A 16,282-nucleotide genomic window follows, 5' to 3' on the forward strand; every position below is an offset into this window, starting at 1 on the left:
CGTATTGATTTAGATTAAAAGTTAACATTTTGTTAGCATTTTGTCATGACATAGTTCTCTTAAACTTGTTTTCCTGGTAAGTCCACCATCTCCAACATATCCAGCAAACCTACGGAAATTCCTCAATTGAAACAGTTATAACCATAATGACTAATTACAGTATAATGTCTATTATTGCACAGCCATCTCTGTATAACGAACCTGATCTTGTCAAAATAATTTAAGTCCTCCAGGACTATACATGTTAAGATGCAACTGAATTCAATTTGACCTCTTAGCACTGGCAATTGGCAAAAGTACCTCAGAACAGTGTTGAACACAGTAATATCTCAGTGCCTACAAACAAAACAGTCTCTCTTGTCTGAAGTTTTACTTCAGCTGTCCTGTTTTTTTTCCCTTTCAGGTGTATTTTTGTTGTTGCCGGAGTGGAGGGAGAGGTTTCATGAATGTGTCTGATCCTACCCCCTACATGCCCTTTAACCCAGACATCCCCATGTACTCAACCCACACCACCATTGATCTACCACCCAATGGTAAACCCTATGTGAGTAATACTCTGTCAGCACCGGAAGAGTAAATAGTGTGGTGCTGTTTGCTTAAAAATGAGCTCTCTGAAATTCTATCAGAAGTACTTACAATGACATGATGTGACGGTAACTGTTGCTATTACAGTTGAATATATCATCCAGGAGGACATAGTGCGTGTTAGTAGCCAGTGTGATACTTACTGTACATACACAAACACACACACACACACCAAGAGCAGACAATAATTAAGTCAAGTTAATTTAATTTGCATAGGACTAAGACATAATTAGGAGGCAGTTTTATTTCTGAAATAGTCACTGAAATGAAATTGCTATAGGGACAAAGAGCACAGCCCCAACCCCAACACCACAGAAGAATAACCCAGTGTGGAGAGCTAAATAGAAACAATGAAACTGATCAAAATGCCAGGTCCTCTCCAAGAACACTCTCAGCACTTTTAGTGTCGTGCATGTGGCTTCTGTCCACACCAGGGGAAAGCGCTGTGGGCACAGGCATGGCTTTGGTGCAGCGATGTTTTGGCCTTCTACTCCCAACATTCTCAAGTCCCCCCGGCTTTCATAGACTCCTCTTTGTCCCCCTTTTCTCTTTGACTAGGAAACCTGAGGCGTGGGAAACTCTACCCTCCTCATAGAGGGACTGGGCTACCTTCATCCAGCCTTCATCCCTGCCTCTACTAGAGCAATAGTTACAGCTGTTGCTTATTCACTCGCACATGAACAATACAGGTCATGTTGGCATGTCAACACCAAAAAAAAAAAAAAAAAATCTACATATGCACTAAGAGTCAGGAATGTAATGATGCTTAAAGGATTTCATGCAAATGTTCTACAATTCAGAGTAGCCAAAAGGTGCCATAATCATTGGGATCAAAAATGTTTGACAGGAAAAAAAGACGTGGGGTTGTACAACACAAAGCGGTTGCTTCTGAATAGTTTAAAAAATTCCTTCCCAGTGATACACAATGCATAATGGATTTCGCTCTAGCCGAACTCCAATCCTGATGTATCAGAACAAAGAGTGCATTGACTGTGTGCAGGTAAGAATATATACACGTCACACTAGCTTATGCCCCGTCCTCACAGAGGTAGTGGGAAAAAGGGAGGTGAGCCGCGTGTGTGAGTGAAAACCATGCCGACTGTGCTGCTGTACTTGAACAGCAAAGCTGGCATCATTACCAACAGTGAGAAGATGTTGTGGGTCCATGCTATGAGAAGGACCCTGATTATAAATTTTGAGTTTAAAGTCCAAAATGGTATCTTATTTAACAGGGCTTGGAAGCTATTATTGCACAAGTGTGTGTGTAGGATACGTCCTGAGATGGTGGGAACTGGAATATAATTGTGTGATAGTGCAATAATAATAAGTCTCTTGTATCAGTTTTAATGGTAATGTATTCAGCCAAGTTCTATGAGCAGACACCAGGAAATATTCATACCCACTCAAGTGGTCCCTCAAAGCCACGCAACCATGGAAACGTTCTAGCCGTATGGAAATTGTAGCCGCTCATTGCTCTGAAGCCCAATGACCAAACAAGCTATTTTGCATGACATGAAATGAAGTCATTTTATTTTTTTCAACAGCCTTCGAGGTACAATCCATTATAGTGTAATTGTTTTTGCAGCTACATAACAGCAATCAATCATTTGAGATCATAAAAAATCAGATACTTGCAAAAGACTGCTTTGTTGACCCTGGGGTTCTGAACCAAAACAGTACACTGTGATAGTCTGCAAAACAGTTTATTACCTAAACTCCTTAAAGATTGAAAATGTTACTTTCAACAGGAGGACGATAATCTCAAGAACAGAAGTGGAATGTATGTGGTGAATCCTAGCGTGAAGTGATAGTCAGGATGGCTGTCTTATGGTTTGTACATCTGAAGGCTTATAAATGATTATGTGATAGAATAGGCCTGTTATATATTCATATAATAAAACTGAAGGATATCAAACTGCTAAAATGTTACAATACCTTCTTAGCTATGATGCAAAATGCTATACTATACCTGTTATACCTTCAAAACATTTTTGTTCGCTTGAACATGTTGTTCATTAATCTGCTGTTGCATTTTAATACAGGAAGGTGTGAGAGGACAATAACTGGTTCAACCACCAAATAGTGTGCCACTAAAGAATAATCAAAATGTACTGTCTGATTACAACAATCACTGAATTGTGAAATAAGTACCACAAATGTTTTATACTCAACCAATTCTTTTTTAAACATATATAGATTTTTTTTCTCTTTATCAAATGTTCATCTTATTGTTAAGTTATTGAATATGGGAATTTGAAATTATCCAACATTTTTAATGTAATTTAGAAATACAGTTCATGTATAACGTTATGTTAAGAGTTTTGTTTTTGGTTATGTTTATGTATTCAATAAATTATAAATTGTAAATTAACAATATAAAGTGTTGTTGCTTATGGATAAGTTGGCAATTGGATGTAGCCTATAGATACTGGTCATGAATGAACATTATTGTGTACCGATGAACATGACATTAGAATGGAGGTAATGCATATAATGTACAGTATCTGATGTACCACTACATCTTGCATGTTGCTGCTTGAAAATATCTGAATTGCAGTGTGAACTACACACAATTTATTTTCCGATAATACCACCTTGTGTGGAGATTTCAACATTGTGCACATGCAGGGCGAGAGGTGTTGCCTGTTAATGATTCAGTCACTGTTGATATGGTCAGGTTTTTGGGTGGAGCAAAACCTGATGTAAATTCATTAAACAGCAACCCTACATTAATGATGAAAAGACATCCGTGTGTGACTCACGTGATATGGACAAATATGTATCCCACTATTTTATCCAGTGTTGAAAGTTGTTTTAGGAAATGAGTGTCTGCCAAATGCTACTACCATCACCATAAATTAGTAGCCTATTGATTTAAATTAAAAGTTAACTGAGCATTTTGTCATGACATAGTTCTCTTAAACTTTACAATATCACCTGTACTTCATCTCCAGATCACTTGCACTTTTCATTGGCATATTAAATATACCATGTTACAGTAATACAGCCCTAACATCAAACCATTCTACATACTGTGTGATACATGCTCTACATAGTAGGCCTATGTAATGTACGGTGTATTAATCAGTTAAATATTTGTTGTTATATTTCAGCTTGTGATTGTGATTAAATTAACGTTCACAGTCTGATATTAAGTGAAAATGTATTTAGCTATTCTTCTAATTATTAGCCTTTTTTAACAGTCATGTGTGGGTGCAGTCTCAGACACGATTGCACACCTCTAGGAATTCTGAGGCACAGACTTGGTGCCAATCTAAATAAGTTGGTTTTCTGTGGTGCTATCGGAGTGATTACAAATACTCCACCTCGACTTTGAATGGCCAAATTGACCTCATCTTAATGGAACAAACAAAAAATCAAGACAAGGCCATATTTATTTAGTAAATGGTTAACTAGGTGTGCACACTTTGTCAATAACAAAATAATGATAAGATTACAGTAGGGCAGGTTATAACAAGGACTGACTGTACTCTCAAACACTATTACTAAATTACTAAACACAAACATCTGTTTTAGGTGACTTTTGAATGTGAGGATTATGAATGCTAAGAGCACAATTACATAACAATGTCATCAGCTGATTTTTGTTTTGTGAAATGTGCTTGTTGGCTACATTGTTGCAAATAAATTAGTTTGGAAATGAATAGGACACAAAACACAATCCCATGGTACTTCACAGACCTTGTATTGATATCCCTGGATCATAAGTCATAATGGGGTGGATACAATAATTTAGAGTTGCATATTAATTTGTTGGGGCGATGTCTTTATTATTGTCACGTTAGTTCCACTAATGAGCCTTATGAATCATGTCAGCCATTACAAAGCACACACTACTTATGACATAGCCTACATTTACATGCACAATTTCAGTGCACTTTCAAATAGAGTAAGGCCTATGCTCTATGCCTACAACATGCATGCAGAATCTGTTGTGTGACATCTGAACATTACCCTACCTATTATCCACCATCTGCATGAAAACATTTAACTGACAAGGGAAGTGGACATGACATATCACTCAAACATACTGTTAAGAACCCGAGATGTATCTTACCAGATTTCCAGCTTAGTATATTAACCTTCAGCGAGTGAAGGCAGTGGTTCTCAAAATGTGGCATTATACACTGGTGTTCTTGGGTAAGAGCCAGGTGTGCTTTAGGGTTAGTATTATTCATGATTATTTACATAGCTGTCATATTTTGTAAAGGTGTGCTTGGGAAATTCTTGATTTAGAGTGCCTTCTCACAAAGACTAATATCACTGAGCTTGACTAGCTAGCTAGATGAAGCACTATCCTTCAACAACCTGTGAGCCTAGATGAGGCAGTCACCTCAGTGGGGGCTGCTCATTGTTCTGACACCCCATTATTCTGGCGACTCAGTCTGACTTAAACAAAAACACTTACGGTATACACATGACAACCACCAACTTAAGTGTAATTGTTTTCTTCATGTACTTTGGAAAAGGTTATAGACTTTTGTTGAGACTTTGAAAAAGGTTATAGACAATTGTGAGCGTAATTAATTTGCCAAAAAATAGACAAAACACACAATTAACAAATTTAAAGATTAACTGATTTGACTGATGGCATTCCTGCTATTATTTCCTCTTTTGATTTTTATTTATTATGGACTAAAAACTTAAATCCTAACTGCAGACAAAACACACAGTGCCCTGATTCCATCTAAAAATTACTGTCCTTAGTGACCGCTAATGTCGTTATGGTTATGGGATTTAGCAGTGACTTACCAAATAAAACAATACAATAGTTAAAACATTAATAATAATATCAATGATCAATAATGAAAATAGCAATATCAATGATCAATAATGAAAATAAACAAATACCACTTAAGACCCCTCTTGAAAGACCCAAAATTATCGCAGGAACACAGTGCACTGGGCAACTCATTCCACCAATGAGGAACCACTTACCACCATTACATAGATGTACTGTAATTACCTATTACTAACTCAAACTCGGGGATTAACTGAGTAACAAACCACATTCAATACAAAATGGGGCTGACACTTCTTTGAACATCAAATAAACACTGAGACTATTTAAACCATGATCACGCCAAGCCATGTTTTTAATGTTGAGGTCTTTATTTTTATGAGTATGGAGGTGTTGTAGACAGCTTGGTAACTATGTTGATGCTGCCACCATGTGGCCAGAAAAGACAAGGATTTTCTGAGAATAATCGAGATATGTCTTTTGTTTGTGGCATATCAAAGGCAGCATGTTTTTTCCATCTCTCATCAGAGAAAACACTCCTGAACACATTGATTCTGTATTCACAAAAATCATCCCTGGCATTTCAAAACACTTCTACCTGACTGACGTTTTAAGAGGAGATGCATCAGCACCTCTTCTCAGTGTTGTTCAACCCTGCGACTGTAAAGTCTTCAGCCACAGCTCTAAGGCATACTTTGTGCCAGTGCTGACACGCTCGACGTCCTCGCCATGGGCTGGTGCTCGGTTGCAGAGAACAGACACAGGCATGGCAGACTCACTCAGTTCACCCATGGGGGAGACCTCCATGACACTAGACAATCAACACAAACACACACAAGAAAAAATGTTTTATGGTGTTTTGTAAGACATTAACTTTGGGATTTGGGATTGTTTTTATTGTGAACCTAAAAATAAATAAATAAATACACAGATTTTTCATACCTCTTTTTACTCATCTTAAAGTGTAATTCCAGCTAAAATTGACCCAAGGGTGTTTTACTGCATTAAAGAAGCCCTATGCAGGTCTGGTTATTCCTTCGCTGTTTTTGGGTTTTCGCCTGATTTGGGCTCGTATTTTTCACGACATAGCTCCTCCTGCAGCTTCGGTAGCAAGTTCACCCAAGGGTAGGCTACTTACAATTTCAACAGCAACAAAGTCAAGTCGGAGTCCGTTTTGCAGTCTTCTTAGAAACTACAATATGACTACATTTTCGAGTATTTCCGCTGAGTTACATCCGGATGTGTTCGGACCGCGACCAGAAAGTTGCATATTCGGTTTTTCGGCGGAGAAGCACTAGGGGGAGACGAAGCACCCACCAAACGACCCAAAAAGTGTTGTAGAACCATCAGAACGACTCTCAACCTGCATAATTAAGGTCATTTTTGCTAAAATTGTTGCATAGGGCCTCTTTAAAACACATCAAATAAGCCGTGGAGACCGTATTTTTCGTTGATCAACCACTACAGAGCTTACTCCGGTATATGCTAAAGCCCCAAATAGCTAACAGTGGATTAGCTAAGGGCCATGAGTGAAACGTTTCCCAAATAGCATTTTTTTAATAAGTAATATCAGCATCAAACCTCGTCAGTAGCTTGCTCAGGGTCGTTAACTACGTTGTTGGTGCTTCGTTTTATGCTATTTGGGAAGCGTTTTTCTCGCGGCCCTTAGCTAATCGACTGTTTGCGATTTGGCGCTATAGCGTATACCAGAGCAAGCTCTGTAGTGATTGATCAAGAAAAAAATAATGTCTCCACGGCTTATTTGATGTGTTTTAATACAGAAAAACGCCCTTGGGTCAATTTTTGCTGGAATTATACTTTAACCAGGAGTGTCAATAAATGTGGAGGCCGCTGTACGTTCAGTATCTGGCATCTGTGATGAGTTTTATTGACTTAACATGAAAACCACAATTCTACATGAGTGTATTAAATATGGTCAACAGTACCTAACAGACTGGGGCGTGTTAGTGGGCATAGGGCCAGGGTCCTCTTCACCATCCACTGCTGCTACTATGGCTTTGACCAGGTTGGCATCCACCCATAGGCAACCACTCACTTCTGCTGGCTCTGGCTTCAGGGATTCCTGGGGATCAAGTGAAAGGCATTCCAGGGAGCTTGACTGAGCCACTCACTTGCTATTCAAGATTGTATCATTTAAATGGGGATTCAGTATTATATAAATGGTACCTAAAACACACACTACTATGTTTCATTGTTTGGTGGAGGACCATTACAGTAAAATAGTCATTACATGGGTACAAAATTCAACCTACTTTGAGCAGTTAAGCAAAGTGGTTAATACCCACAGAACATAGAATTCATTTGTTTTTACACAGTCTTACAGTGTTTGAAATATGTATTTTCATCATGACCTCAAACATGTTTGTAAACAATAAACATAGTTTGGGGAGGGGGGGGGGGGGGTACAAGGACAAATACTACAATTCTACATTTGCTCTGCACTTCTCTGAAGGTTATGTGCTATTCCAAATTCACCAAGCAAGCAGCCAACTAGGTGGATTATCATTAGAGCTCTTGCAATGCCAAAGTCATTCATCATTCATCCACTGATTGCACTGAACATTGCTTCTGATTCTGGCATGTGTGACAGTAAACAACTAGCCTGGGAATCAGACACACTGGAGAGTGCACTGAATTTGTTCTGGCAGATCCGTCTGGAGACTCCTGCATTGGAATTGATTTCCAAATCTGCAAAATCTAAGGAACACTGTCTCTTATCCGGTATGAGGCAGACTATGTATGAAGATAGACATAGGAGCACAATTTAGGCGCTTTTGTACACAACCAGTGGCTGTGCTTATGGTGTCAATAGTAAATGACTGTGACATACTTCCCATATTTCCTTTGAAAATGAATAAACAACTGCATTTAAAACCTCTAATGACTAGATAGATCTGTCTGCAGTACTTTCAACCTTTAAAGGTGCTCTAAACGATGCTGGGTAACGTCACTTCTGTTGACATTGAAACAAAACAGAGAGCTAGCTCACTACTTCTTCCACCTCCCTCCCGTGCAATTGAAACTCTCCTAAACAAGCATCTCGTCTGTGATTTGCTGGAACAGTTTGTTATGTTTTTATGGGCTAGGTTTGCCCAGGTTGTTTTTGTTGCCGTTTTTAGAGCCTGGGCTGTCCACAGAGATCACATTTTTGTGTATTCATGACACAAGCAGCTAGCAGATGGTGAGGTGATGTTTGCTGTAAGTGACAACAAATGTATTAGCCTAAAAAACGCATAGCATCGCTTTAGAGCACCTTTAATTAATGAACCAAGGTTTCATTTTACTGCTGGTTATACTCCATGGAAATCAAAAAGGAACTGCTCCATGGGCACCACCACACCTACCTGAAGCTGCAGGTGAGAGAGTGAGCAATGCAGAAGCATGTAGGTGACTATGTGATGCCTCTTGGGAGGTCCTCTTGACAACATGGGTGGGTATACCGACTGTGGAAATACCATAACATGATTAAACAAAGTGAAAGCAGGTTTCTATCTGCTATCTGATTAGCACAAGTTATTATAAGTTAGAAAAATACACTACACAGATACAGAATTTACCTCCCACAGGCCAAGCAACTGGGATGCAACATCATTAGGATCCAGCTCTAGTCCGGTCTCTTCTTTCAACTCTCTCAGTCCAGCATCCAGTAACTAGCAAGAAATCAAAAATGCAAGCCTGCCTAATATATTGTTTGTTTTCCTTTGATAACATTTTACAAAGACTATGTTTCCAACATTTTTATTTTGCATGAAAGACAATGATAAAAATGTAACCCAGCCTACCGTTTCATCTAGTTCAACGTGACCACCTGAAACAAAAGTATGTGATAAGAACTCTGCAGTGATTCTATAGGCCATTAACAAATCTATATTAAGCCAGTGTCATTTATACCGGGTGGAACCCAGACGTTTGGGAAAATCCTGAGACTGGCAGCCCGTCGGGTCAGTAGCACCTTTTGATTTGATGACTGTAAGAGGATGGCGACACCAACGTCCACTCCACGGTTTGATATTTCATCTGGGAGAGAAGCTGCCTCAGTTTCTGTCAGATATTTGAATGGACAGAATTGCGCCCTCTGTAGTATAACATTCACAAATCACAATTGCTCAGATTCATCTCCAATTTCCATTGTAGGCTACCTCAGCCCATAGTATACAAAAATATAGTATTAATTCAAATACCCAAACATTACCCTAAGTTGCGTCAAGCTTCCGTTTTCAGAATCATATAAAACAAAGCGATTATTCTCAAGAGAGCAGCTCACTTTCACATGGTCATCGTCAAGACAGTTGCGCGCAAAGTGCCCGGTGATGCTCTGATAGAAACAAAATGACAGTGACCGCATTAGCATGTGTGATAGGCCTACTTGTAACAGTAACACCATCATGTGTGACACTTGCAAAACTAGGCTATAATACGTCTACACATGTCTTTGTCACTGGCAGCTGATAATGAAAACAAACTAACCTGCACGAAGCTGGCGCACTGCGGCACACCCTTATCCCTAGACAGGTGAACTAAGATTCTCCGAACCTTTTCCATGAGGACACATACACTGCAACAACATTACCTAGACAAAAGTAATTTGCTAAGTAGTTAGCCAAAGCTAACTAGACCTGCACTCACACATCTCGGCTTTGCAGGGGTATCTAGTCTGTAGGCTACGTAGGTCACTGTTGGAAAATACTGCACCTACTGTGGGGAAATTAATTTATATCATAAAGCAATAACGGGGCATGCCGCATGTCACACACAGTTTCTGCTGCTCACGTTCGTTCACGAATTGAGTTGACAAGTGTCAACCATAGACTGTATAGAACTATACAGTCTATGGTGTCAACATCTTCTTCTTCTTCTTCTTCTTCTTTGGGTTTATTGGCGGGTTACGCTTCAACGTCGCATACCGCCACCTACTGGTACAAGGAGATTCTGCTATTTAGGGCTTAAATTCGGGCATAGAGCCCTGAGTTTTTAAGATAACTCAATGTTAACTTCCTAATATCACCCTCCATTCCCAGTACTGTAGTCTGATTAAACCAACTCTCTGCAACTCTGTTTTCCACTGGACCCTTTCAGAATGGTACTTTGGACATTCAAATAATACGTGTTGAATGGTTTCATCTTCACATGAACACCAAGTACACTTCCCTCCCTGATGCCCTTCTCCCAGTCCTGAATTGAGTGCTGTTTAACAGTGTGTGGCCTATTCTCATTCTGGCCATGACAACCTCATCTCTCCTGTTGCCACCCACCTTAGCCTCTCTCCCCACCTTCCTTTGAATGTTATATAGATGCCTTCCTTTATTTTCTCTTTGCCACATGACCTACCACTGTTTCACCATTGCTCTCTGTACCAGCACTTTCATTTCCCCTCTTCCCAAGTGGAGAGTTATCTCAGGCTCTGGTCTCTCTAAGGCTTTTTTTTGCTAACGTATCAGCACCATAGACCAGCACGTTCATTCTTCTTCTTCTTCTTTTGGGTTTATTGGCGGTTGGCATACACATGGTTGCATTTACCGCCACCAACTGGACATTTACATAACTACGGGTATGGAGTTTCAACGGAGGAGTGACAAAGAAAAGGAATGATAATAATTGAGAAAAATAAAGGAAAAAATAAAAAATAAATAATACTCTATGTGAGTAGCATTAACTAAATCCTAACAAAAAGTCCTGTGTTCTTGAGAAACTTAAATACAGATCTCCAGGCAGACGGCATAGAGAAGGAGAGTAAACCCTCAAGAGAGAGCCTGTAATATACCTCTTTCTATGCTGTATGCTGGGCAAACTAATAAAACATGTTAAACTGTCTCCATTTCCCTGCAGTTATCACAATGGCCCGTGGCATGTTTGCCAATAACATGAAGATGATGGTGGCCTATCCTAAGCCTTGTTATTATTTGCTCTTCTTTTCGGCTCCAGCTGCACTGTCTTCTGGTGGGCACCTGTTTTTGTATAGTGCGAAGGAAGCTACCCTTACTCTCCCTGTCCCACTGCCCCTGCCATTCGCCTATCATTTTAGTTACTATGATATGCTTAACTTCTGCTTTACTGAGTGGAATGTTAATCTGAATCTCAGAATTTAAAGCATCTTTAGCAAGCTGGTCTACAACCTCATTCCTTTCAATACCTGCATGAGATGGAATCCATACTAAATTAACTAAAATATCTTGCTGATGCAGACTTTGAAGAACATCATACAGTAGGTCAGGTCTGCACACTGACTTGCTGTGCAGAATACTCGTCAATGCTGACAATGAATCAGAGCAAATAACATTACACCGGGTCTTAACCTCTTCAATCAATTCTAGTGCAAGGCAGATTGCAAATAGCTCTACTGAATAAACTGCAAGGTGGTCAGAGAGTCTCTTTTGAATTTCTTTCTTATACTTTGGGATAAACACTGCAGCTGCAGTCTTCTGTAGCAGGGTCTTTAGAACCATCTGTAAAAATTTGAACCCCGTCAGGATATTCGGTGCGTATATGCACATTAGTGAGATGTTTCACATCCCTTTCCTCCTCAACCTCATCACGCATTTTGACTAAAACAATATCCACTGTGGGCATAACAAAAAACCAGGGAGGGGTAGGTGGCAGTGGAACCACAGAACTATGAGACAACTTAGTTAGTCCAAGTTTTCCAGCTTGGCTATTCCCAATCCACCCAAAACTATTAAAGTTTGCTTTGCCGTGTTCCCAACACTGAGTCAGAATATGCTTAGTAGGGTGATCCTCTTTATGGCCTTGCAAGTTCGTCCAGTACACCATGGCCAACTGCTGACACCTCAAAACCAAGGGCATTTCCCCTGATTCTACCTGGAGAGCGGGGACTGATGAGGTCCTAAATGCCCCACTGCACACGCGTAAGGCCTGTGCTTGAATTACATCAAATGTGTCTTTGCCGCTGATCTATACGCAATGCACGCATAATCCAAAGTAGAGTAGAAAGTAGAAAGTGCAATATATACATTTTTAACGACATCATCGTGGCACCCCAGTCGCTCCCCACTAGGCACCTGAGTATATTTACTGCCTTTTTACACTTAACAACAATTCTCTGAATATGGTCTCTGAAAGTCAGCTTACAGTCCATCCAAACCCCTAAGAACCTCACTACCTCAACTTGTTTGAGTGGCTGTCCATACAGAGTAATATGTCAAGTGTCAACATCGGGGGAAAACCTTCCTGGTTATGTCAGAAGTGTAAAGAAATCTCATTGGCTGCGACAAAAGCAACGTAACCTCAGCACTGCCAAGAGAATCTAGGCGGAGCTGGTTGTGTAGGCTAGTTAAATTTCCGCGATAGATATTACAAAGTTGCCTATTTTGGACACACCATAGTAGGCCTACTATAAGACCCTGTAGGAATAGGGCAAGGGTATTAATTATAAAGGTAGGCTACAGAATATCATAGAAGTATTAGGCCTATACATCAATGTAGAAAACGTATAGTATTGCTATAGTTCTTTTTCGTACGGGCATAATGGTCTCGGAGATAAAAAAAAAAAAAGACGAAAACAATTTTACAATCTTTCTCTAATTCCTTGGCGTCCATATCTCGGCGGAGCTCCTAGTCCCTAAACATTTCCAGTCTGGTTAAAAAGGTACAGCACAAATGTCTCTTCTTTCCCAGGTAACTGAAAAAGTCTTGCCTCCTTTATAAAACTGGCCTACCATGGAGCATAATGGCCATTCGTCAGTGGTAAGGGAAATTCAAAATTAGATCTCATGTGTACCATAGGCTATTTCCCATACACATATTTCACATCAATACGATTTTGGCCATGTTCATGTATTTCGTATCATTTCAAGTCCTAAGAAATACACTACCCCTGTATTATATTTCTCTAACTGGGGTAACTATACAGAAACTCAGCAACAGCACCTGTCCACACAGAGAATGTCTAATAAGGGGAGAACCGCCACTCTCGGGAAACTGGTTGCAGTTCCTGTTCTGCATGAGGGCGCTCACGAATAAGTGCAGACTGAATGGAGGTCTATGGAGCTGTACCCCTCAAATCCACTTTTCTCGGGATATAATTTTTTGCCCAGAAATTTGAATGTTGCATGCAAAAGAGGGGGCAGAGAAAATACACACCGCTGAGTATTATATTTTTTGAGTCACTGATTTGTTCTAAAAAGCCTTTCAAATGCGTCAATGACGTCATTCATTAGCAGAAAGCTAGTGTGTTGTGGGTAACAACGACCCAACCTGTAAGAAATTGAAAGGATGTAAGTACTCATTCATTCAACTTTTGACCTATAATCCATATTGATCTTGCAGAAACCACAATCCAATCTTCGATTTTTCAACGACAACCAGGTGAAAGAGACACATTTAGCCGTCTAGCTCCATAGACCCCCATTGTTTTTGCACTTATTCGTGATTGCCCCTAGCAAAACTGCAGCAGATTGCAGGTACAATGGAGTTAATAGGGAGTGATCCGGTTCTCCGTAAACGGGCTCTGGTCCACATGTCTCTTTTTATTCTCCTCCCCAAAACTACATGTGTCTCAGTGAACTCCTGCATGTAACTTCATACTACTGCACCCTAGTGGTGGCTCCATAAATGCAGGATACAACATCCCTCCACCCTTAGATAAGTTACAGCCTCATCTGAAATAACAGACCCTTAACATCAAACAAATAACATGACATAAATCAATGCTAACTCAGAGTGGGGGTAGACTGCCCCAGCTCTGATGGACTCAGACTGGGGTTTATTCTGCCCCAACAGTTCTGGCCACTCTAACTACAAAAAATCAAGTTTGTCAGTGGCCTTCCTTGTCCTACATGAATGACGAGGGCACTCCACTGGCTCCCCAACAGCTGGCTCTTCTACTAGCGGTAGTGGAGTCTGCTCCGCTGTACTTTCATCACCCTCCGCAATAGCACTAGGCCTTTGTCCGTGCTCCTCAGGCTGTCTCCGGCAGATGTTCTGGCTGTTCAGCTCTCGGGGCATCAGCATCCCCGTCTGCTTCAGTGTCTTGTTCGTGGTCTCCGTGTAGCTGGTGGCGACCCTCTAACCCCCTTCTCGCTAAAAGGTGGTCCACATGGCGCCTGAGCACCTGGCCATCCACCTGGACTTTGTAGCTGAGAGGGCCGATGCTAGTCATTACCACTCCTGGTACCCATTTCCGACGACCTGTAAAATCCCTCACCCACACTTCAGAGCCCGACATCAGTGCCCTGGTAGGTCTGGTGCGGTTCCCCCCACAGATCATGCGTTCTTGGCTCTGGAATACTTTGGTCTGAGTGTCTGGCTTTAATAGGTCCCATCTTGTTCTGACAGGACGCCCAAACAGCATCTCTGCTGGTGACCTCCCCGTAGTTGCATGAGGTGTCGATCTGTATGCTGCTAAGAACCTCGATATGCGTGTCTTCAATGACCCTCCCGACCCCATGGTTTTCTTCAGGGCCCTCTTTACCGTCTGCACTGCTCTCTCAACTTAGCCATTTGTGGATGGCTTGTAGGGGGCAGATGTTATGTGCCTTACACCATTGGATGCCAGAAATCCCTTAAACTCTGCACTTGCATTACGACAACTGCAGACAACTGCATTGTCTGACACTATCGTGTGGGGAAGGCCGTAAATGCTGAACATCTCCCTTAAGTGCTCAATTGTTGCTGCTGACGTGGCTGCCCTGACTGGGGCCACTTCCAGCCATTTTGAATGCGCATCTACTGCTATCAAGAACATCTCCCCCAGAAACGGACCTGCATAGTCTATGTGAATGCGTGTCCATGGCTTGCCAGGCCATTCCCAAGGAGATACTGGTGCCTGGGGAGGAGTGTTACGTACCTCTTGACAGATAATGCAGGCATGCACTTTCTGTTCTATTTCATTGTCCAACCCTGGCCACCACATGTGACCTCTGGCTGTTGCCTTCATCCTCGAAATTCCCGGGTGTGGCTCATGAAGTTAATCCAGCAGAATTTCACGAGCGTGTGGTGGAACCACCACACGAAGTCCCCAGAGCAGGATGCCATCTTCCACACTGAGCTCTACTTGTCTTTTAAAAAATGGCCTCAAAGCCTCAGCTGGGCAGCTGGGAGGCCATCCCTCTTTGACGAAACGGCAAACCTTTGCCAGTGTAGGGTCCTTTGCGGTCCACAACTTCAGCTGCTGGCTGGTAATAGGGGCTGTCTGAAGCTGTTTTAGTAAGCATGTCAGCTCGGCTGGTCTGTTTGTCTCCTTGGGCCTTTCTGGAAGTGGAAGTCTGCTGAGACCATCAGCGTTTGCAATGGTGGGTCCTGGCTTGTATGCGAGGACATACTGATATTGAGCCAGCAGTAGAGCCCAGCGCTGGAGAATGCTCTTAAAGGAACACGCCACCCAAAATCAGTAGTAATATATGTTCTTACCTTAACTTTCACGAGTTGAGTCATACATCTCCCGCGCCGGTAGGTGCACTCAAACGCTCTGTCGCGCGGCTCGAATGTGTTAGCATGTTGCTATGCTAGCGGGCTCTGCCGTGGCCGTAGAGAGAGGAACACAGCAGTATTCAAACACCTCCACGTTTTCCCTACTTAAATACAGTTGCACGAGTAGGCCTAGTTGATAAAAATGTGCAAGTCACACAACATGAAACGTGGCGATTTTCCAAGCGAATAAACAGGAGAACTAGCCTACAATGTGTGGCGCAATAGCACTTGGGAGTACTTCGATAGCGTGGTAATATTATTAACACCTAATTGTAGATCCTATCCACCACAGAGTTTAGAATCCATGCTGGATCGACCCTCAGCCTCTCCCTCCCCTCTGAGCGAGAGAGAGGCACACACACTAGAGATGCGCTGATGGGCTATTATTTCAACCATAACTGCAAAACTTATCATCCATCAGTCATCCATCAGCATCAAAGTTTGTTGACCAATTTTCAAAACTGCACCAGCCCACCATCCGCTGGTTGT

The 16,282-nt window shown here is 41.4% G+C and overlaps 1 protein-coding gene across 2 annotated transcripts; it reads right to left on the bottom strand.

The window, feature by feature from the left end:
* Positions 1–5,699: 5,699 nt before the first annotated feature.
* Positions 5,700–10,214, bottom strand: nudt17 (nudix (nucleoside diphosphate linked moiety X)-type motif 17). 2 transcript variants are annotated; one of them, XM_076280353.1, is made up of 8 exons: positions 9,836–10,214; positions 9,633–9,683; positions 9,260–9,443; positions 9,151–9,176; positions 8,926–9,018; positions 8,713–8,811; positions 7,294–7,430; positions 5,700–6,158 (listed from the first exon to the last, which is right to left on the bottom strand). In XM_076280353.1, exons 1-8 carry the CDS (start codon positions 9,908–9,910, stop codon positions 5,996–5,998), a joined length of 828 nt encoding a protein of 275 aa, XP_076136468.1. In that variant the 5' UTR covers positions 9,911–10,214; the 3' UTR covers positions 5,700–5,995. The 2 variants fall into 2 exon arrangements, with proteins under 2 accessions (XP_076136468.1, XP_076136466.1); XM_076280351.1 differs by having other exon boundaries at positions 9,561–9,683; positions 9,836–10,212.
* Positions 10,215–16,282: the final 6,068 nt, after the last annotated feature.

The sequence above is a fragment of the Alosa pseudoharengus genome, unplaced genomic scaffold (genome assembly GCF_046254945.1).
Source record: "Alosa pseudoharengus isolate Yale_2024_CS ecotype anadromous, Long Island Sound unplaced genomic scaffold, YU_APseudo_1.1 YU_APseudo_1.1_scf_12, whole genome shotgun sequence".
Lineage (NCBI taxonomy): Eukaryota > Metazoa > Chordata > Actinopteri > Clupeiformes > Clupeidae > Alosa > Alosa pseudoharengus.